Below are 24,275 nucleotides of genomic sequence, written 5' to 3' on the forward strand. Positions count from 1 at the left end.
TTGAGTCTGTTTCTGTTTTATATATAAGTTCATTTGTCTTTTTTTTTTTTAGATTCCACATATGAGTGATATCATATGGTATATTTCTTTCTCTTTCTGGCTTACTTCACTTAGAATGACAATCTGCGGGTCCATCCATGTTGCTGCAAATGGCATTATTTTATCATTTTTATGGCTGAGTAGTATTCCATTGCATAAATACACCACGACAACTTTATCCAGTCATCTGTTGATGGACATTTAGGCTGTTTCCATGTCTTGGCTATTGTAAATAGTGCTGCTGTGAACATTGGGGTGCAGGTGTCTTTTTGAATTACGGTTCCCTCTGGATATATGCCCAGGAGTGGGATTACTGGGTCATATGGTTCTCTTCTTTTAAATCAGAGTACATCACTAGGCCCTCCAGTAAAGCCCCAGAGGTGTTCGCTTGGCACTGGGTACCAGAACTCTAGGGCTTGACTTAAATATTTCCATGAACCTGTGCTGTGTAAAGTGGGGGGCACTGGTGTGTGCTGTGTACCTGCCCAACGTCAGGTACTCTGCTCTGTTCGGTTTACATTTACTCTGTCCTGTAAGAGGGTCCGTGTTTCTCTCCCCGTTGTCCATCCAGTGAAGGATGGTGAAGTCCATAATGGATCTGCCGGGGTCACACAATTCAGAAATGGCTGGGCCAGTACAGAGGTCGGCCTTTGTATTATTTTTGCTTTTTACGTGGGGCCACGTCCCTCCCTCCAAACGGAGGTATTCGCCTGTAGTTTGGTGCCCTAAAAAGAGCAGATGTTCTTTATAAGCGCGTGGATGTCTGACACGGTGCTGTCCCAGGCTGGGGAGTATGAAACAATAAGATGCACAGTTATGAGCAGTGGCTGGAAAACCATGAAGTCACCTGCGGAGGAGCCTCAGACAAGAGACTTTTCCTCTTCCTTCTCCCCTCGCCTTTAAACACGTCCACACCACTCCCGCCTTCCAGTAACGCGAAACGTGTGAGTGAGCCAGACATCCGGTGGTCGTGGTCTCCGTGAGGCTGCTGGTATTATCTTACTTATTCACAAAGTCATGTATTTACAGCCTAGAGAGAGCTTTAAAAAAATCATTGAACTTAAGAATAATTTCATATACTAAAACAGAAAACCAAAATTCTAGAAGTCAGGTCATTCTAGTTTACATATAAAGGGAAATCTATAAAACTCAATGTACGCTGTTCTATAGAAAACTAAATTGTGTAATTACCAGTTTTTCCAGTCTTAAAGCATGAGGCTAAAGGAAATACAGTTGACCCTTGAACGACGTGGGTTTGACCTGCACCTGGAATTTTGTCAGTGGTAAATTCTGCAGTCCTGTGTGGTCAGCAGTTGGCTGGATCTGCAGATGCAGAACCGTGGATACGGAGCGCTGATTACAAAGTTGTATGTTCATTTTCAGCTGCATGGGCTGTCAGCACCCCTGACCCCCCACATTGTTCAAAGGTCAACCCTACAAATCAGGAGAAAGATCAAGAGGAAACATTATAAAGCATAATCAGCTTTCACTTGCTTTTACAAAGTGTTTTTACCTGCACAGATGTCTTCCGGCACTGGAATGACTAGGAATAAGCCAAGTCTTTCCAAAGTGCCTTCCTGTCTCAGTCCAGGGTCCCCTGGCACCACCTGGGCAGTGAAGGCCCCCACTGCCAGCGGTGGTTATTTGCAGGCGCCAGCGTCTCCCTCGGGGGGGCTCCTGCTGGAAACAGACTGTGCTGGGACGTTTGCTGCCTGTTCTCTCTGTCCCTCAAGCATTGGGTTTTGGAAAGTTTCATTCTTGGTTCTATTTTTTCCTTCCAAACCCGACTTTGCCTCAGAATCAGTGGGGAGCCCTGGGCGTGTTTATTTCTCATTAAGTGCCTGGGTGACTGATGCTGCAAGGCCCCACCGTCTGTTGAAATGCAGAGCTCTGCTTGGTCGTAGCCCTTTTGGTGGCTGCACCTCCCCGCAGAGGAGTGGCCTCAGCCTTCATGTTCATGGTCCGCTTTTGAGTATTAGGATTTGGCAAACTTGACAGTGTTTCTTTGCACTTGTAGTTAGGGCACTGCTCACCTGGCTGACTTGAGTTCCGAGATCCTGGTCTGGACTGTCCATGCCCACTGCCCTGACACCCCTCTGCTTCAGGGCAGGCTGCAGCTTTCTCCATGTTGCACACCCTGCCCTGCACACATTTCCCCTCCCTGAAATTGTGACAGCAGTGGGATTCTCAGGTGTGGTGAAAACCAACTGGGCGCGTTGTGCAGCGTTTTGTGTGACCCAAGTTGACAGCTTCTGACCTAGAGCAGACTCTCCCCGTGGGCACAGTTGACATTTGGTACCAGATAATTCTTCGTTGGGCATGTTCGGGGGCTGCCTGTGCATTGCAGGTTATAGTATCCTTGGCCCCACTCACTAGATGCCAGTAGCGCCCCCCACACACAGCTGTGACCCCCACGGATGTCTCCTGACCTAGAGGAGGGCTCCACTTAAATACTCATCTTTACTCCAAATCTTCCCAAGCCTGTTTTCCAGGGGTGGCTGCCTCATGCTGCTACTTGCTCTGTTCCTCTGCCTGAGATACCCTGCCCTTCCTCTTTGATCTGCAGGTCTTTTTAGCCGTGCAAGGTGTGACTCTGCTACGTCTTCCTTCAGCTCTGGTTCCTCCCTGAGACGCGGAGCAGACCTCCAGCCAGGCCTGGAGTGCCACCCCGAGCCCCTCCGTCCCCCTGGCTGGCTCTCCCCATCCCCTAGCGGCGCTGCCAGCGGTGTCCCTTCTCCTTCCACACCTTCACGTGTCCTTTCTTCCTCACTCTCATCAGATAGCGTCACCACCCACTTCACAGAGAAAAGAATGGCTCTTGGACACCTGAGCTCCTCTCAGCCTGATGACGTCAGGCCCTCGTGTGTGCCTGCCCCACACCCGCGCCTGCAGCCTTCCCTCATGTCGCAGTGAAGGAGACAGTCTCCGTGGTTCTGGTGTGCTCCTTCCACCTGGGCCTCCGCGTGCCGACACCTTCCCTCATTGGGGACTGTGCTCTGCTGGATCTGTGTTCCCTCCAGCTTTTATTCTTTCAGCACTTCATCGTGCTCAAGCATTTTCTGTCCAGTTTTCATAACTGTCTTTCAAACCCACCTCCAGAGCTGTACCACCCACAGCCTCTCCCCTTCACAGCCAGAGCCCAGAGCGGGTCTGCACCCAGTGTCCGTTCTCCCCTGGCTCAGGAAAGAAGAAAAGCCCACGTGCCTCTGTGTGTCTGTCCCTGCTTCTGTTTAACGAGCCTGTCCGGAGGCTGGGCCGAGACTTCCCGCAGATAGCACACCCATCGGGGACTGCTGGCTTCTTGTTGCATGACCTTTGCTTTTCACCTTCTGTCACATTAATTTACTGTGGACAGATGGCAGCTGGCATCGCTTTGGGACCTCCTACTTGTGTCAGTTGATTACAGTTGATCATCCTTTGGACGTTAGGCAACACAGGTTAGAAACTAAAAAAACTATCACCTTATTTAGACCTCTTATATTTAAAGGTCAGCCACAAAATATTTTTAGTAGTCAAAAGTACTTTTCAGAAGTAGAGTGCTGGCTTGGATAAGGCTTTGTCTAAGATGCCACTTCGGGAGCTAAAAGGGTCAGTCATTTGTCTGCTGGCAGAGGCGTCACTGTGATGCCCCCGCCTCGGAGCAAGGGTCTGCTGCCAGTCCCAGCTCGGGCGGGGAGAGTTCTTGTCTCTGACCTTTGATAATCCTGGATCCTTTTACGTTTGCCAGCTCCTCGCACAGCACCAAGAGGCTGCAGAGCTGTGAAAAGCACTCACCTTCAGTGTAGGCTCCTCTCCCCGCTCCCCCCACCCCCCCACCAGTGTCCTGATCACTCTAGTTTACAGCATGTGTGGGAAGTAGGGAAGGGCGAGGGCAGCCTATTTCCATGTAACTGGTTTTGTTCCTTTTGTTTGTTTGGGTTTTTTTGTTTCTTGGTTTCTTTTTTGGCGGGGGGAGGTAATAGGGTTTTTAAAATTTTATTCATTTATTTATTTATTTTAGAGGCGGTACCGGGGATTGAACCCAGGACCTCGTGCTTGCTAAGCACGCGCTGTACCTCTTGAGCTACACCCTCCTGCCCCCTCCTCCGGGTCTGTTCCTTTTATGTCCCATACGTTTCACATTCTGTATCCCGAAGTATTTCTCGTGGGAATAAAGGACTTTTGTTGAAGCTCTGATGAGCTTGTCCTTTTCATGCTTCACCATTCATCAGCACATCACCCCCTTTCCACCCCTGTACACCGCTTGGCCCAACATACGCCGTGCCCTTTTCTGCTTTTATGCGCGTTTTTATTGTTTTGAGCCTTTTATAACAGCGGGAAGGGACTTCTTTCCAAGGTCTCGCTGGCCCCAGGTGCCACCCTCTGAGGCGTCCGTGGATGCCTGAGGTACGTCTGCAAGCTGGGAAGAGGTCACTGGTGCTGGGCATGCTCGGGGACTCTGACCATTCATCAGGGCATCGTGTGGAACGTTGACGTTACTTTGCCTGAATTTGTGTTTAATGATACTTCCGTTTGCATGTCCCTGGTGCTTTTTCTTCTCTTTTTTTTTTCCTTTTTCAGTTTTATTAGGTAGAATTATTACAGTCCAACTGCACACACACATGGTATTGCATGTAAATACATGTAGACAGTACACTGCACCTTTTACGTATGTGTACTGATCATTGTTCCTAAGAACAGTTTCGAGCTTTAGCTTTTTAAACTTACATAGTTATCAAAGGAATAAAGCCAACTATAAAATAAGAATCAACAGAATGTGGTGATCCAGTCATAAAGGACAGTCAGATGTGCTGACACATATTCAAGGAATCAGTCATCTTAGTTGTACATGATAAGTAGTTCATTTGTGTGCTTTTTCAAAGGATCACACTTACGGTTTTTCGCTTGCTGCCCCAGACAGCCTCACGAGGGGGGTGGCACACCGCCTTCCCCACAACGCCTCGCCCCCCCCTCTGCCTGCAGCTTTCAGACGAGACAGCTGGGAGTGAGGGCAGCAAGTCAAGGCTCAGACAGCTGTAGGAGCAGGACTCCGCTTAGAAGGAGGGGAAGGCCATGTTGAGCCTGGTAAAACGGGAGAGCGGAGGAGACAGAAGCAGGAGTGGAGAGAGTGGGTGATGAAGAGAGGTGTCAGTGAGCGCAGGGAGCCGGTCAGCGCATCCTGTCACGACCGGAGGGAGGGGGATGTGATGGCCTTGGGTCAGAAGAGCCAGCGGGTGAAGACGACAGCCGCTGGGTTTTGTTTGCAGAAGAGAGAGATGTGCTGTGGGAATCAGACTGATGGTCTCTGGGCCAGGTGCCGGAGCTGGACTGTCGAGAGTCAAAGATGGCTCTGGCGGGGGGCGCGGGGGGAGCGAGGGCGGCTTACTGGCCAGGGGTAGGAAAGCCTTGGGGTGGACAGGGAGTCCAAAGAAAAGGGTTTTTTGGGTTTTTCTTTCGGATTTTGAGTTAGGTAAAGAAGGGAGACTTTCTCAGTTTGTCCCTGAAGAACAGTTAGTCTCCGTTTTCCTTCGTGTCGGCGCCCCCGCAGCAGGGCTCCAGACCCTTTCTTTTGGATCAGCACACCTGCAAGGGGACGGCTAAGAGCCCCAGCATAAGAGAGATGCATCCATGACGAAGTTGAAAGGAACAGGTGAACAGAGAACAGCAGCTTACGCGGCTTTGAATGTTAAATACGGGATTATACCGTTTTGCTCTCTGAATAACCAGTAACAGGAAACAAGGCACGACGGTAAGGAAAGGGGAGGCGGGAGCGCTGGTGAGGGCGGGCAGGCGAAGGCAGGCTCCACGCCAGGCCGCCGCCGCAGCTTAGCCGGGGGTCTCTGCAAGCGGCCGGTCCAGGCCAGCCGCCCCTCGCCAGAGTGGCCACATCAATGATCACACGACCTTCTCTCTCCTGCCACTGGTCAGCTGGCTGCACTCCGTCGTCCAGACTGCCTAAAACTGGCTTGGAGCACCTTCCCAGCCGCCCATCCCCATCCCACACTGATCAAACCCTCAGTGGTCCGTGGGCCTCCCAAAAACGTATGCCAGATACTAGAGGGGGCGCCCCTGTAACGGGGAGGGTCTGTCATTTATGTCAGACCTAAGGGAGTCTGCGTCTCCAGGAAGGACTGAAGGCCTCGTTCTAGTCTTGGTTAGACTACAGCCAACACTGGGCACAGTCCCCAGCCGGCTGGGGAGCTACGCCGTCTCTGAGAACACCCTCGGTGGAGGTCCTGGGGCAAGAAGCCTTCTGCCTTAGAGCACTCTCATTCACGGATGTGAGGAACGGGCAATGGACGTGACAATGCCTCATGTGTACTAAGTCAGTTTAGGTCTTGCCTATGATTTGGTGACTTTCACCCATTAAATAAAAACTTTCAGGTTTAAATAAAGGCCTTCAGGGATGATGAGGTCTGGTTCACTGCGTTATGTACGAGTTTCAGTACTAGACTGATACATTTAGTTGTCAGGGTCTTTCTTCTTACCCCAAAGAAATGGGCATAAGGCCACCAGGTGACATTGGGTGGGTACGTATGTGTTGTTGGGGTCGAAGCTATAAACCCAAATGTTTCTTCCAAATCCCAATTAAAACTGAGTTTTCTAGGTCTTTTGCTTTTTAAGATCAAAACTGCTCTTTAAAACAGGTATATATAACTACTTGTAAGCTATATACGAATTATAAATTAAGAGGCGTACCATGGTTCAATTTGATGTTTTTCTCAAATTTTCTTGTATCTTATGCCAAGACTCTGATGATAGCTCCTCCAAAGGTGCCCAGCTGTCCTGGCGCCTGCCTCGGTCCCTGCTGGGCCAGGACCCTGGGGCTTCCGTGCGGTTTCATTTCGGCTACTCAGAACTGCCATGGGGAGGTAGTGAGAGTGAGAAATGACTTCCACAGCTCCCTCAGAGTCTTTTCTCCATTCCAGAGGGCACCAGCCCCTTTTTTAAGAATGCAGAACCCTCCACGACTTACTTCCACCCACAAGGGTGTGACTTTCTTCTCCCCTGAGTAAGAGCGAAACCCCCCCATCCTCTCTCTCCCTTCATTTCAGCTGAAAACGGCTGGCTGAATGTTAGCTGATTCTTAAACACAGTTTATCCCTAAAAACAGCCCCTACCACCCTGGAACTTTACAAACATTTAACATCGGTTGCTTACAAGCCTTTTTAAACACTGTTTTAAATGACATTTAAACAGAGGTCCATGAAACTAGTAATTACATGGAGAACTCTTCCAACTCCTGGTTAGTATCTTTTTGAAACTCCATTTTTCTGCTTTTGCTGTTGTAGAAAACAACTGATGTATAAGGTATAATTCATTTTCTTCATCCTTAATAAATTTCTGCATTTCCTCAAATCTCTTTTGGAATTGGGCAGAAGAAAAATACTTCTTACCAGTTCTCATTTATACGATTCTTTCAGTGTATGACGTTGGGTTCAGGAGATTTTCTTCCAGGTACGTTGCAATACATCCCCAACATTTGTCTCTTAGGGCCTGTGAGTATGTCCTAATGGGGAAGGAAACAGAGTGACTAAAAATTCCATTTCTTTGCATTTTGGCCTAAGAGTTTTTCAGTATATAATTTGTCATACAGTTCTCCACTTTTTTTATAGGCATGTTTTCCACAAATCCTGCGTGGATCCCTGGCTTAGCGAACACTGTACCTGTCCTATGTGCAAACTTAATATTTTGAAGGCCCTGGGAATTGTGGTATGTTTCCTGTTTTGTGAATACTTTCGTGTAGTGTTATCTCTAAGCATGGCACTGACATGGACGAGTGGATGGTTCAGAGTCCCACAAGGACACACTGACTTCCTTTGCTGTATAGCCTTGTGAGCCTAGCACTGACTTTTTTCCCCACGTCACTTAAAGTCCAGCCCACTTTGGAGAACTCCTGGCAGAGAAGGTGAAACACTGTGCTGGTCCACTTCAAAGCGTGCGTCTATTGGGTGGTGAGGGTGTGGTGGAGAACTGAGACAGAGAGAAGGAGACCATTTTCCTTCATTCCAGTATCTTTTTTTTTTTTTAAGGAATTTAGAATATAGACTTTTACACTGGCCAATAATAGTTTTTCTGAGGTCAGCATGATGTAAGATGAGGTCATCACTTATGTTCCTTCGTCTTGAATGTGGTTTTGCTCCCCTGGGCATGGGTCACTGCAGGCCGTGACCTGATCAGTGCCAGCCCCAGGCAGACCTCCAACAGCCTGGCGGGGGCCTTGGGCGGGGGCCGTGTGGAGCAGCACTGCAGCCCTGGCCGGGCGGGTCAGCCGCTGACCAGCCAAGGACCTTGGAGGCTCCCTACGGTTCCTTCCTTGAGAGGAGTATGTATCCAGGATTATTGCTTTTTAGAGGCAAAGGAAGTATTTTCTGGTCTCAAAAAAAGACTGAACAATCTTGTAGAGCAAAACATTTGTTTTGACCCAACAGATGAATTTCCTCACTGTAGCCTTGCAGATCAAAGTAGTCCTATCTGAAAAGTGCCCTCAGATGGCTGTTGAGGTGTGATCCAGTTGGGCAGTGACGCTGATCCTCCATCTCCAGAGATCAGGTCGGCGATGCTGTGTTTAGCACAGTGTGCCTCCGCCTCTTCACCACCGACACTTTGGACTAGACAGTCCCTTCTGGGGGGCCGTCCTGTAGACTGTCCAGCAGCGTCCCTGGCGTCTACTAGTAAATGCCAGTTTCACAACGCCCTGGCCACACAATCAGAAATGTCTCTGGGCCCGGCCAAGTGTCCCCTGTCCACCCCCACGCGAGGAGTGTATCATAGAGCATCTGCCATAATGCCTGGTGCGTAGCAGACACTTGGGGAGATACTAACTTAACTGCTTCTGTTGCCTCCAGCCTTCTTGGCTGTTGTTTTGTTATTTAAGTCCTATTCTTTGAAGGACCAAGACATACTCTTTCCTTCTGTTTTTAATGAAAATTGTTCTGAAATGTATTATAAACTGCCATGGTTCCTTAAATATGAAAAACGTAGCAAGCCCTCTTCTAAATGAGTGTCATTATTAGCCTTGGTTATCACACCGTGCTGAGATTCTTTAAATTTGGGGTGACAAAGAACAGAACTGTTTTGCCCAGGAGGCCACTGCCCTGGGTTTGGCTGGCTGTCACCTCTCTGTAAGCATAAGCTTCTCTCAGCCACCCTTCCCAGCTCTGCTCCTAGTACGCTGTCTGCCGTTGGCTGAAAGCACCGTCGGTTGCTAAGGAAACCAGGTATCCATGCTGTTAAATCAGAAGACTAGCATCCATTCACTTTTTCGCTGGTAAGCTTTGGCTCTACGGCAGCTCTGTACCCCTCCTTCAGAATTAGATGCTTGGGTTTTGCAACAGATAGTTTTCTCAGAGTTCAAGACTCTTTCGATGTTGATTGGCTCTTGGTTGTATGCATTACTTATATTCAAAAGTAGGAGATATTTAAAAACTTGACTACCAGATGGACGGGGCATTACAGAGAAGTTAGTAGGATGAAAGGGGGTATTTACTGTTACCTGCGTTAACATAAGAGCCAAAGTGATACACCGAACTGTTTGTCAGCTTTATAATAATGATAATGAATCACTTTGCCTGTGAGCCTTGTCCATAAGGGGTTGTCATTTCTTTATAAAGATGAAGTATCCAATTTTCTCAGTTCTGCAATGAATTTTGGTTTTCCTTTGTACCATTTTTGGGGAGAAATCATGTTTCTTTTAAAGAAAAACTCTTGGATGAGAGTGGAAAGTGTAGATGAAGAGAAATGAGAGGAAATCACATAGAAAAAACTCGGTAAAGTGTTTTCAACAGGGATGTTGAACTTTAAGAATTTTATAAAAGGAATTCTTAATCTTACAAGTACTTTTAATCTGGAAATGTTTTGCAGCCAAATTTGCCGTGTACTGATAACGTAGCATTTGACATGGAGAGGCTCACCAGAACCCAAGCAGTTAACCGGAGATCAGCCCTAGGTGACCTCGCCAGTGACAACTCCCTTGGCCTCGAGCCACTTCGAACTTCGGGGATCTCACCTCTTCCTCAGGATGGGGAGCTCACTCCTAGAACGGGAGAGATCAACATTGCAGTGACAAGTAAGTGGGCCCTGTGCCCAGGACACGGGACGGCTTTGCTGCTGGTGTTCAGTGTGTGGTGGAGAGCTGAGGCCGTCACCAGGGCCAGTGGTGGCGTCTGTAATGGAGAAGGGAATGGGGACTTGCTAAAGCAGATTATTTGGAACAAGGAAGCTTTCTTTATAATAAGAAGTGTGTGTATTTATGTGTCATGAATAGGAATAACTGCCATTTGATGAGTGGTTGATCAGAGGTCTGTCTTAGTAGCTGTTTATAAGCCTGATTTGAAATGCAGACAGGGACGTGATGTTGAGTATCAGCAGCAGCTCAGGTGTGTGGTGTCGCTGTGAGCTCAGCGCTCTCTAGTTCCCAGGTGGCAGGCAACTCAGTGAAAAACAAATCCAGAATTTGAACCTGAAAATTCACAACTTTAGAAACAGCTGAGATGGCCGGTTGCTGCTCACTGTATTTTACACTTTTTATGAAGTTTGGTATCTTGGCACTTACCTCTTTGGTATAATTGGACAAGAGGTAGGGGAGAAGCCAAAAGATAATCTGCCCTAAAAATGTTCTGGGCTGGTTATGAACGTCATGATTGTTGAACTGTTGACAAGAAGGAAAGTAATACGAGTGTTTTGATGGCCTTGCCTAAGTGTGAGTGGGCTGGCGGGCGTGCGAGTGGGCCTCGGGGACGCTCCCCCGGGACAAGCAGCTGGTTTCAGTTCCATTCTCTACATGTTGCTTCCATCTAACCACCTCTCACCCGTCTTCCTCGCCACCTCTCTGGTGCTGCCTCTCGGTGCTGTTGCCTGCCTGTAGCTTCGAGCCCTAACCCTGGTGGGACTCCTCTCAACTCTGCAAGTCAGGAAAACAGATAAAGCTGTTCCCGGAGTTTCCCGAACCTAGTAAGACTCATGTGGTCTGTTCAGTCTAACCAACCAAAAGGTGTTAGAAAATGAGTTCCCAGGTTTTAGTGTCTCGCTTGTCTAAACTCAAGGAGACCTCACTCAGTTGTAAAGCAAGTAAAAGTAGTCTTTGACACAGTTTGACTCATTTCTTACCATTTCCCAGAGATTTGTTTGTTTAACAGCATCTCATGTTTTCCTGTTTTGGCATTTAGGAATTACGGGTGAGATTTTTAAAACCTGATCTAGCAGTAACAAAGGAGGCAGAGGGTGTCTGTTCACTCCTGCGTTTCGGGAGGCCCTTCGTTGGTTGACATTTATTGAGCACCTGCTACTACATTAAGTGCTGATCCTATTACATTTTATATATAAGTGTCCTTTCAAAACCTTATGCCTTGATGATTAAAATATTACTTCGTGCATCAAATTAATCACCATTAGCAGACTTTATGCACATTAATCAGTGAATTTCATGTGGTTGCACTAGACCAGTGCTCCCTCGACTTCAGTCTCCAGCCCTGTGGTGCCCTGGTAGCTACCGTGCTTCTAGCCAGCGTCCACTGTGTGCAAGGCACTGTGCTAAACACCCCCGGGAGGACGGGGGCCACCGAGACCCCGGCCGCCGTGGGTCGCTGCTGATGTACCCCTGGGCCGCTGGGTATTATTCTAACGGTGTTTAGTCTAACTTTTTGGTCACACTGATTTTTATAGCTGAAATGCCACGCAGGTATGGATGCTACATTCACAATCAGAAACAGACATAATTGAAGTCCTAAAAGTTAGTCTGCTCATCACGTATAAAAGTCTAAGAAGAGAAAAATAAAGACTGCTGTGTCAAGGGTCTTGATGTCAATGACTAGTCATCTCTTAATTTTTTCTTAAATGCCAGTGTACATTTTTTTCCTAACTTAAAATACATGTGGGTGAAAATGGTGGATTCTGCATGGGTTCTTGAGTGTTTATTTTGACTTAAATAAAAGCCTTATATGTTCACGCTGCTGATGAGGAATTTGCATTCCAAGAAGCAGCAGCTGCACTGTTACCTAAAAAGAAAGAGTTTGCTATGCATTTTCACGACATAAAGCAAAGTGGACAGACAAATGCTCACAGAACAACTCGGCATCCTGGAGTCCTGAAGACCAGTTCTTCCTCTTCTGAAGACCGCCACCTTTACAGTCCAGTAGAAGTGTGATGCCCTTTTTCTGGGAGGTCCCAGGCACACACAGTGTTGCACAGAGGCAGGATTCGTGGAACCAGCCTGAGGAGCACCCACGTTACGCACAGCTTTCACATACAGACATTTGGCATTCCAAGTAGGAATGTCTTCTCTCTGCGTTAGCGCAGGTGTGTGGGGCATTTCGCTGTGTGACGCTTTGTCAGACCAGCCCTAGCTCGTGTGTACTCTCGGAAATATTTTATAGTTAAGACTTTTTAGGCACTCAGATTGGCTCTTGGGTTATTTTTGAGGTTCTCAATAAATACTGTATCTGATCCATTACCTTGACAGTACAGACTCTGAAAAGTTAAGGGAAAACATGAACTGATTTCCTGGATCTAGAGAGAAACAAGACAAAAACCCTTAGAGTTCTGTGTACCAGGGGTTTTCAGCTCTTCGATGGGCCATGGACCTTGTGACTCACCTGCCCTTCCTACCCCTGCTTCACAAAGCCCGAGCAGCCAGCGCTGCTTCCCCGCCGTGGGCTGGTGAGGTAGTCCTCTTCTGGGCAGGAGACACCAATAAGAGGCCCTTTTTAAGGAAAGACTGCAAGTACCCACTCGTAACAGAAGAGAAAGTAGACGTGAACGCCACGGGAGGCCGGCCTGCGGACTGCTTGGAATATCACAAGATCTTTGGGAACCGCTGCTCCATATTCCTAAAGCCTTTCTCTAAGAATGAGTGACACAGCCATGCAGCAGTGACCAAATGAAGAAGGAAAGGATAACTATAAATATAGCTGGTCTATTTTGCTGTTATTTAAATTAACAGTTTAAAAAATCTCATGTCCATGAGCAATTTTATATATATTTTTTTACTGCACACTTTTGGTGGCCACGCTTCTCACAAACCTCAGGACGTCAGCGGGAAGAAATGTCTGGGCCGTGCTATCCTTTCTCCCTCACAGCTTTCACCTCTACTTCCACTAACCTTCTGCACTTAGTAGCTCTCTGGCAAACCTCCTCCTGCTTCACTTCCTTGGGCCAGTCTTGGCTTACACCTCCGTTGACGTCTGCTTCGTTGCATTTGAGGGAAATGTTGGCATCGATTTGACTTAAGCCTTCTCCCCAGAGTGACTTCCTCCCTTTCCTTTGTCAACAGAAGAATGGTTTATTATTGCCAGCTTTGGTCTCCTCAGTGCTCTCACGCTCTGCTACATGATCATCAGAGCCACAGCTAGCTTGAATGCTAATGAGTAAGTAACAAATTGTTTTTTTGGATTGCATGTGCCAGATGACCCCCCAGAAAGTATGTTAGAGTAATTTTCATAAAAATCATGAGAACTGACGTCCACCAGTTTCACACTGATCCAGATGCGATCATACCTAGCAAAATAATTTCTTTCACAAACGTATATTTTCAGTCCGTAACACTGGTTGGGAGTTGACCTTGCTCAGCAGCAACCGCTCGGTTGAGAAAGGGTCTTGGGGCTGTCCTTGGCCACAAGCTTAGAGTAAATCAACAATGGAACAAACGCCAGGGGACCCAGTACGGTCAGAGGAGGCAGAGAACGCCCCTTCCGGGCCGCTGGCAGGAGAAGCCCCACGGTCCTGGGTGCTCATCACACTTACCTGGAGGCTTGTGGCTTTTGGTGGATGCTAGCACCTGGGCCTATGCACAAAGGAACACGGATGTTTAACCTGTGAGAAAGAAGCAATCGGGAAGACCTGCTGTTTCCAAATATTAGAAAGAATGTCGGGGTGGGTGGAAATAAGCGTAAACTATATTTCCATAGGGCAAATTGAGGACCTAAGGGTAGGTTCCAGGAAGGCCGAGTTTCACTGCAGTGAAAGGAAGAATGCCTGTTAGCAAGGCTGCTTACCGTTGAGGTGGTTTGCTGTGGGGGCAGGGAGTGCCCGGGACTGGGAATGCAGGCGGGAGCTGGGTGTCGCTTGTCGGGGCTGCCGTAGGTGAGGCGTTTTTCAGAGGATGGAAAATTGGGCTGGATGACTGTTAAGGTCCATTTTGATTCAGTGGTTTTCCAAGAGTAGCTTTCTACAGGGTATGATATAGAAAAGGTTTTTGGTTTTGTTTGTTTTGTTTTAAATTTGGGGCATTTACTGTAGGATATTATTCAGTCCTTTCTTTCAACCATTATTCATGAAAACTGATTCAAGATGAAAGCATCCCTGGGACACGGCCCAAATCTGAACTTAAATCGGTGGAATCCATGTGCTCTCTCTGTTCACTTATGTCCTGGCATTTTAATTGATTAATGACAACCACCCACGCTCATGTAGTTGATTTAACTGAATGCTCATAGTCCAGGCAAGTAACCTCCACTCCATTGACGTGATTTTATTACCTCGAACCTGATCTGCTGGCTAGATGTTTATGTAAGAAGTACCCTTTGACATCCCTGACATATCACGTATTGAGGATGTCTTGGTCCGTGGACATTCCTCAGCCTTCAGATGAGTAGTCTCTGCCTCATCCAGCAGGTCGACAGCTAGTTGCTTCTGTTGGGCCCCCCGATGAGGTTTTACTTGGACATGACACAGCGTTAATTGCTCAGGTTCCAGAGTCAGACGTGCCTGGATGTGACTCCCCGCTCCTCTGTGTTTACTTGTGAGAACTGGGCGGCTGTATTTACCTGAAGCTTGTTTTAGTTGTCCATAAAACGGGAATAACGGCAGGAGTGCATCACAGGGTCGTTGTGAGAATTAGCACATAAAGTGCTTAGCACAGTGCCTCGTACATATTATGTGCTCAATAAATGTTAGGCAAAACAATTCCTCTGAGAGTCTTTCAGAGTTCTGTGAAGATGGCCATCTGCCTTTATCATTTGGCAAGTGAATTTCATTTTCTCCCATGAAATAGACTCATGGGAGCTTGTGACTACCTGTGATTCAAACCACAATTCAGAGGGAAATATTTGTTTCACCTGCAGTCACTTTGCTTACTCCCATGCTGATCCATCAGACTAGATGAGGGGCTTACAGCCAGCCCACTTCCTAAAAATTTCACAAATGACTGAAAACTAGTCACAGCAAGTAGCTGCTCACTGGGCACTTTTACAGAATTATTAAGTCATTTGCTAGTCAACCTTGCTGCCTGCCAGTGGCAGCAGAATCTGCCAGGTGCTCAGTTCATGTATCAGACATTTTAGACAACGTTCAACAGGCTTGTTACCCATTATGAATTGGAGTTCGGTGCGTAAGTGCCTGCGTGACTCAGAATCTATGTCATAGGTCTCAGATCCATGTCTCAGTCCAACTCTTCTCTAATCAGCCTTTGTAAAGGTTTGAACTGCAGTTGTTTACTTGAATATTATTTCTGTGCATTCAGTCAAAACCACGCTGAAGGACAACTTCCATGATCCCATTTAGAGAGAGAAATTGAGAGAGAATGAGAGTGTGTGTCTGTGTGTACTCATGTGGATGCATGAAAACATGGTCACCAAAACATTAATGGTGGTTATCTTAACTTAGTACAGTTTTGCGTGATGTTTTCCTCTCCTGTTGTGCTTTTATGTGTTGGTTTTTCTTTTGTAACCTGAGTTACTTAATTTTTTAAAGGGCATTTTAATTGGGATAAAAGAAAGTTAATAGCCACTCTTACTCAATATCTCTTTCCCAAAAGTGATGAAAAATTCCTATGCGATTTTAATTCCAGCGAAAATTTTATTTCAGCAAATAAATTTATAATTATTCTTCATTAATGAATTCTTTTAAATCTATCTTATTTCCCTTTTTGCCTTTACTGAAAAATTAGAATGAGATTGCCTTTTCAGTTTCATTGCTCTGCTTCGGTTTTCTAAATAACCTCGTCCATTTGTAAGATAATCTTCTGTATAAATAGATTCCGTCTTTTCACAAGTCAATGATCTGTCTGGAAGTCAATAGTAAATTCCACCTCTGTGCATCCTACCTACCATTACAGTTTACTTTTCTGACAGTGTTACGCTGAGCCCGTGTGTTGCGATGTCAGCGAGACCTTATCCCAGGCTAGTCACTAACCCCGGGGCAAGAGAAGCAGCCTGGAGCCAGCAGGTCCAGGCTCCGCGGGCTGGTGGGCAGCTGCTCTGCTGGGGCTGGAAGCCCGCCCATCTCCCGCCCGCGCGCTGCACCGTGTCCCCAGGGCTTGATGCCATTGGCTTGATTCAGAAGCCAATCAGAAGTCCCCATATCTGGGGCCACGCCCCTTCTGTTGTGACGAAATGCTATTTAAGAACTCGACCATGACTAACTGACATTTTTAATACTGCAAACAAATCTCGTGACTTTTGAGACTTTGCCAATATAAAGGGGCTAGTAGTCAAAGAAGCAGATAGAAGCAAGGTAAATATATTTACATGTATTAGCTCCCCGTCTGTTTATTTCTTGGCTCCTAAGTAAGCAAGGTTATTGAACTCCAGTTCCTAACCGACGTTTTCTGCTCTACTTCATTCCTCAAATAAACCTTGTTAACCCCAACATTTACCAGCTTATATTTATATAAATCTACTTTCCCCTCAGCATAACAAAAGTAAATATTTTCATCATTGCTTTTATTTGAGGAACAAGTTGTCAGATTCGCGGATGACGAAGGAGAGGTTTTGAGTTGAATGGGAGGTTCAGCTAGGTGTCCTTCACAGCCCTTTCTCAGCTCCCAGATTCTGATGCATAGAAACCATGTTCTGAGATTTGCAGGAGTGTAGCCCAGGCGTTCAAGATGCAGAATAGTCCCCTAAGGGGAAAATGAGTCTGATGCGGTTAACCTGATGAAGTAGCTGGAACAAATGTGAGATCCTCTGGCATAGCCAGGGACCAGGAAGCCCCACCTCTGCAGCAGGACGCCGCACTTGCGTTGTCTGCACCGGTCTTCTTGTAGAGCTGTCCCCCTCTGAGATTTTGTGGTGGAAATGTAGGGGCCAGCCCAGAGGAATGGGTGTCTGTTATTCTCTGCTGAGTATTTCTGACTTGTTCTGCTCAGACTCTTTTGAAAGGAACATCGACATATTTCAGTATAAAAGGGTCTGAAAATGTAATCATTTGATACCTTAGGAATGCTTACCTTAGAAATGAGGGGAGTGGGGTGATATGAGAGGTGTTTCCAGGTATTTGAAGGATTTTCAGAGGTGAGAACAGCTACTATTTGCTGCAGGCCTACCAAGAGGGTACTCCTGTGTTGGGCTCTGTTACTGCCCACGTTGCCCCATTTAGTGCCCGTGGTCGTCCCACGGTGGCTGACCGGCGCATGCAGAGGGTGATGCCTGCTGTGAGGTTCTGGAGCTCGGGGGGTAGATTTCCTCCTAATGTAGGAAGGAACTTCCTCCAGTCGGAGCTGTTCACCAACGACATGGGCCATCTTGAAAGCTGACAAGCCTGCCAGGACCTGCCTGTTCACACAGAGGCCGCCAGGCTGCAGCTGTTCAGAGGCAGGCCCGGGGTCAGGTGGAAGGAAGTCTGACCCCTCCCAGTCCCACGAGTCCCTCCTGTCCTGAATGGTCCCAGAGCCCAAGGAGAGAGGCTGCCTCTTTTAGAACCTTCAGTGTCAAAAGCGTTTTTAAAACTTTTTTTGCAGCCACCTCCTGCTGTAAGAAAGACACTTTACGCTGTGGCCCAGCACTCCCGCATGTGTACCTGAAACAGAAGTTTCACAGGTTCCCTCACTACCTGCAGTATCTCTGACCTCTCTTCCCTGTGCTCTGTTGCTCACACTGATTTTATAATCCATTAGTAGGTTGCAGCCTGCACTTTGAGAAACACTGATCTAAAGAATTTTGAATTTTGAATTCTCAGCCGGGTACCTCTGCTCACACGGGCACCCATGCCTGGCTGTTCACTCTCCTGAGACAGCCTTTTTTGTAGCAACACCAGCAGAGATGTGCCCCCAGTTTGATCATGAATCCTCTTCTCCCTCTTAGCATCTTCCCCGTTTAGCCGCTCTGAGCCTGAGAGATACACACAGAGGAGCAGCCCTAGGCCAGAGGGGCCAAGGGACCCCCGAGAAATGCCACAGGAAGAAGGGCGTGGGGCTCACGCCCAGTGTCTCTAGTCCCAGCTCTTTCCTTCACAATGCTTGTTTCTGACTGCTCCAGGGGGCCGTTTAAGGGCTCCAAATAATGTGGCTGAAGAAGACAAATTTGCTTTTCTAAAAATGTGATGACAGAAGGAAGATTAAAGCAATGGGCCTTTTGATTGAACTTCTGTACTGGCTTTGACAGTAGTCATTACTTTTTCTGAAGTACCTTTAATGTTTGATTGCATTATAATTTCTTAGAAAGGCAGCAAAAAAAGCAAGATGTAAAAATCTTGATTTGCTCATTCAAAGTCCTTATATCTAAGATCCAGTTTTTCTGAGCAAATATTATAAAAAACCATGTATTTTCTTAAATATGAGCTACAATAAAGTGTAGAGCTTTACCTGAAGCTGCTGTGAGCAGCCTTCATGCCTGGCCGTTCATTCATTAGGCACCATCTCCCTGGTACTCCCAAGGCTCCAGGCCTCGCCCCGCAGGAGCCCTGGGGAGAAGGGGCTGTGCCCCTCGGTGCCCTGCACCGCAGCGCTGGCTGAAGTGACAGGAGATCCAGGGAGTGCCTGTGGGCCCAGCGGTGTGAGAGGAGCGCAGCCACTCAGCATCACACAGACACGAGGAACCGCCACTTCTGCAAAAGGCTTCCTGGAGGGAGTGACTTAGGGACAAGGCCAGGCGTAATTAAGGCACAAGGGGTGGGGAAAGCAGATCAGGTCCAGGGAGCTGTTTGGTTTGATGTGCCTACCGTAGGTGGTGGTGGGGGTGGTAGGTAGACTACAGAATTTGGATTTTATTTTTGGAAATAGCAGGAAGTGTCTAAGGCTTTTCAGCAAAAAGAAAATTCCTGGTGACCGAGAAGTTGCTTTGACAAGGTAGTGACAGGAGGCAGGAAGGTAGGTTAGGTGAAAATGTGGAGCTGAAGGAGGAGGTCAGGGGGATGAAGAGGAGATAAAACAGGAGATGCTGGAGAGTTGTGTGATGCCTAAGGATTGGCTTGAAATATGGACCTGGAACTGAGCATAGAGAAGAGAGAGCAGAACTGAAGTTACAACATGGGAACCACAGCAGTGAACCAGACCACATAGGGTCCAAGCCAGGGCGATCTCCCGGTGCCAGGCTGCAGCATTAGCCTGAGGGTAGCACAGGAAACAGAGAGGTTTCAGGTCCCTTCAGGCACCTGACTTAGGGACACACACACACACTTAAAATCTGGGGAATTCCTGTAAGAAAACCAGACATCTCTGGAAGTCTGTACTGTTCAAATCTTATTTTAAAATAAATAAATGACAAACTAGTTTGAGGTATGAAGGGGGAGCATACTATAAAGACAGCAGCTACAGATTTCAAGACGCTCAGCATTTAGAACATGTGTTCAAACCAGGAAAAGTTGTAATTATATATATGTCCCTGCATTTTCAAACAAGATGCCATTAGCCCATACTTTTCCCTGCATTCCTTTTGGGAGTAGGAACACACTTTTAAGTGACTGAGCCCCTTGACCTCAGATCGGAAGCTGCTGGGTTCAGGAAAATGCTAATGGCTTACTGGCTTTACCAGATACTGGGCTGGGAAGTAGCTGGGGACAGCCCCAGGCCACCCTTCAGTTAGGATCACTTTCTCTGTTATTTTGAAACATTGACAATGACACTCTGACTAACTCTTGACCTCTCTTTTTTCCTTTTATTCCATAGGGTAGAATGGTTTTGAAGAAGGAAAAAACTGCTTTCTGACTGATTGCCTTGAAGGAAAAAAGAACCTATTTTTGTGCATCATTTACCAATCATGCCACACAAGCATTTATTTTTAGTACATTTTATTTTTTCATAAAATTGCTAATGCCAAAGCTTTGTATTAAAATAAATAAATAATAAAATTAAAAGACTGTTATCGAGTGTCATTCACGGTCGTATGGTTGGAGGGCTGATTCTGAGATCACGTGCTCAGCTTCCATCTGTGTGCACTTCAGAGACAGAAAGTGCTCACCCTCCCCGTGGGAGGGACAGTGTTTCTGCTGTGTTTTCTGTTGGCTCCTGCTGTGCCCAGATAGGACCCAGGCTTTGGGGGCATCCTGTGTGGTGATGCCCCCTCGGGCTCTGAATTGAGTGGGTTACTCCATTTTATTTTCTTCAAGGTTCACTCTCTGATAATTTCTTCTTTCTTTCTTTGTGATTGATCTGCCTCTGCCAGAACAGACAGTCACAGGACATCGAGTTGTGTCACTTGCCTCTGTGTCACTGGTACCTAGTAGGGTTCTTTTGCACATAGTAAGTGCTCAATAAATATCTGGTGGGGTGAAAGGATGAGTGTAAGAAAGTGTTTCCAAAACACACACCGATTAGTAATAAATTATGTCTGTCTAAGATTTTTTTTTTACCTAGTTTGTACTGAATTCTTTTAAAAACAGCAAACTCTGTAAAGTTGGATGGAGCAATTTCACATGTGTAAATGAAATGTGTTTTGCATTATTTTTGAGGAAGATGTTGGAATATTTTGTTCTATTGAATCATACACTTGAAGGATTATCAGTATATGTAAATGTTCTGAGCAGTGAATTCTCAATCCCCAACCCCAGCATTCCTGAAAGATGAGAGTATTCCTGTCTGTAACAGGTTCATTACAGCAGTCCTACTCAAATCAGTAAGGGGTTGAAGACTTTGTTTATTGAGATATAATTCACACACCATAATATTTATTCTTTTAAAGGGTAAGCCATTTCAGTAATTCTTGGTATATTCACAAGGTTGTACAACCATTGCAACTATCTAATTCTAGAACATTTTTATCATCCCCAAAAGAGCCTTATTTATACCATGAACTGTAACCTCTCACCCCTGTCGCCCCCACTGCCAGCCCAGAGACCGCTAATCTACTCTCTGTCTTTGGATTTGCCTGTTCTGGGCATTTCATGGGGACAGAATCATACAATATGTGGCCTTTGTGTCTCACTTCTTTCACTTAGTATAATGTTTTCAAAGTTCATCCAGTTGTAGCATGTATCAGTGCCTCATGCTTTTTCAGGGCTGAATACTATTCCATTGTATGGATGTACACCACACTTCGTTGATCCATGCATACATTGGTGGACATTTGTGTTGTTTCCACGTTTTGGCTGTTATGAATAATGCTGCTATGAACGTTTGTATACACATTTTTGTGTCAACATACTCTTTACAGTTCTTTTGGATAGATCCCTAGGAATACAATTGCTGAGGTGTATGTTAACTCTAACTTACTAAAAAACTACCAAAGTGTTCTCTAAGCAGCTGTACAACTTCACATTTCTACCAGCAATGTGCAAGGGTTCCAATTTCTCTACATCCTCACCAGTGCATATTATTTACCTTTTTTTAAAAAAAATTACAGCCATGTCTAGTGGGTGTGAAGTGGCTCCTCATTATTGTTTTGATTGCATTTTCCTAATGAGTAAGGATGGTGAGCATCTTCCTGTGCTTTTTGACCACTTGTATATCTTTATAGAGAAATAGATCTAAGTCCTTTGCCCATTTTTTATTGTACTTTTTTTTTTTTTAAGCTTTTTGTTGGGGGAGAGGTAATTAGGTTTATCTATATCTATATCTTTTTTTTTTTTTAATGGAGGTACTGGAGATGGAACCCAGGACCTCATGCATGCTAAGCATGCACTCTATCACAGAGCTATACCCTCCCCCTTGGACTTATTTTTTTATTACTGAGTTGTAAGGGTTCTTTATATATTCCAGATACTAGGCCCTTAGAAAAACAGTTTGCAAATATTTTCTCCTGTAAGTTCCATTCACTTTCTTGATGGTATCTTTTGAAATACAAGTCTGTTTTGGGGGTATTTTAATGGAGTCCAATTTGTCTTTTTTCTTTGGTTGTTTGTGTTTTAGGAGTCATATCTAAGAACCCATTACCTAATTCAAGGTTGCAGAAACTTCCAAGAGCTTTATAGTTTTAGCTTTTATACTTCAGTCTTTCATCCATTGTGAATTAATGTACGTATATGATAGGAGGGAGAGGTCCAAATTCATTCTTTTACCTGTCAATATCCATTTGTCCCAGTACCATTTGTTAAAGAGATTATTCTTTTTTCCCTGTTGAATGGTCTTGATAACTTTGTCAAAAATCAGTTGAGCATAATGCATAATATATTCTATTTTATTGATCTCTATGTCTGCCTTTTTGCCAGTATCACATGGTATTGATTACTGTTGCTTTGTAGTAAGTTTGAAATCGAGAAATGTGGATTTTCCAACTTTGTTTTTCCCTTTTCAATATGAAATTTATTAATTTTAAAGTAGCAGCAGAAGACTGATAGTGTCTTGACAGAAATGATAAAAACCAGAAAACAGTGTAATGAAATTTTAGGGGGGAAAAAACCTGCCAACCTAAAAACCTCAGGAAAAAAATTCATCAAAAATAAAGACGAAACAAGGCATTTTCCAATAAACAGAAACACCAAGAGTGAGTTCTTCAGACAGAAGAAAAATTATTCCAGATAAAAACATGGAGATGCAGGAAGATTCGAGAGCAACAGAAAGGGTAAATATGCAGACAGAATGATAATTGACGTACAGAACACTAATGTCTTATGAAAGCTAGTCAACATTAATTGCACAAAAGATGGGAGAGGATAAATAGAATAAAAGTACCTTAAGACACTTGCATTTCCAGGAATAATTAAAATTTTTAAATAAAAATAATAAACATAGAATGGGATAAATATAAAACAATAAAATGATAGGTTTAAATCCTAATATGTCATTAATGAATGTAAATGGATGCTTAAATACTCAAAAATTAGACTAGATATAAAATTTACATACAAACATCTATGTTTGTGTGATATTTCTTTAATATACAGATACAGGAATGTTGGAAGTAAAATGATAGGAAATATATATATCATGTAAGTATTAACCAAAAGAAAATTGTTATATAAATAAAGGGCAAAATATGTTTTAAGATAAAGAGGGACGTTTCATAATGATGAAAGAGTCCGTCGTGAAGAAACTAGTTCTCAATTTGTGTACCTAATATGTCTTCAAAATATATGAAGGAAAAATTGACAGAGCTAAAAAGCAAAATAGACAGTTTCACTATCATAATGGGACTTTTAAACACATCTCTCGTTAACAAGCAGAAAAATACTCATTACGGATCTAGATTTGAACAGCACAATAAGTAATATGTAATTGACTATAGGATATATATTATTTTCAAGAACACATAGATCATTTACTAAAATAGACCATATTCTGGGTGTTAAATCAAATTTCAACAAATACGTAAGAATTGAAATCATGCAGAGTATGTTTTCTGACCAGTGGCATTAAGTTAGAAATCAAAAACAAAAAGATAATTGAAATGATTCCTAAATTATTGGAATCAAATAATATATTTCTTAAAACACTCATGAGTCGAAGAAATTGCACTTGTTTTTAAAGTGTTTTAAAATTTAACTGAATGCCAATAAAATCACAATATATCAAAACTTGTGTGATGCAGCTAAAGCAATGTTGGAGTGAAATCTGTGGCCTTAAGTGCGTGTATTAGAACTGAAGAAGGGCTAGAAAATCAGTGTTGTAAGCATTCGTCTCAATTAAAGGACAACAAACTGAATCAAATCAAGGCGATAATAATGCTAATAAAATAATATAGTAGAAAACAAATATACAATAGAAAAAAATCAACCAAGCATGAAGTTGTTTCTCTGAAAAGAATAATAAAACTGACAACCTCTGCTGATCAAGAAAAAAGACTCAAATGACCCATAAAAGGAGCAGAAAGGGGGACATCCCTACAAAGCCTACACACATTAAAAATAATGATTATAAAGTTCATAAAAACAGAAAGTCGGATGGTGGCTACCGGGTTAGAAGGAGGGGGTGAAAGGGAAGTTGTTAAGGGGGTACAGATTTCAGATCTGCAGGATGAAAAAGTTCTGCAGATCTGTTTCACAACAATATGAATATATTTGACACTACTCAACTACACACTTAAAATGGTTAAGATGGCAAATTTTATGTATTTTTTACTGTAATAAAATAATGAAAGTATTATGACAACTTATGTTAGTAATCTCTGAAATGTAAATGAAATGGAAAAATTCCTTGAAAAATACAAAGCACCAACATTGAGAGAAGAAAC

At 44.8% G+C, this 24,275-nt stretch overlaps 1 protein-coding gene across 2 annotated transcripts in view; it reads left to right on the forward strand.

Moving 5' to 3' along the window:
- Positions 1 to 20,025, forward strand: part of RNF130 (ring finger protein 130) — an 87,375-nt gene extending 67,350 nt beyond the window's left edge. Inside the window, exons 6-9 of one of the 2 annotated variants that reach the window (XM_032464878.1) lie at positions 7,635 to 7,731; positions 9,883 to 10,087; positions 13,289 to 13,382; positions 19,838 to 20,025. In XM_032464878.1, coding sequence (XP_032320769.1) covers positions 7,635 to 7,731; positions 9,883 to 10,087; positions 13,289 to 13,382; positions 19,838 to 19,853 — 412 coding nt within the window. In that variant the 3' untranslated portion in view covers positions 19,854 to 20,025. The remainder of the gene's footprint in view (positions 1 to 7,634; positions 7,732 to 9,882; positions 10,088 to 13,288; positions 13,383 to 19,837) is intronic. The other variant, XM_032464879.1, reaches the window with a different exon arrangement.
- Positions 20,026 to 24,275: the final 4,250 nt, after the last annotated feature.

This window comes from Camelus ferus, chromosome 22 (assembly GCF_009834535.1).
Source record: "Camelus ferus isolate YT-003-E chromosome 22, BCGSAC_Cfer_1.0, whole genome shotgun sequence".
Taxonomy (NCBI): domain Eukaryota; kingdom Metazoa; phylum Chordata; class Mammalia; order Artiodactyla; family Camelidae; genus Camelus; species Camelus ferus.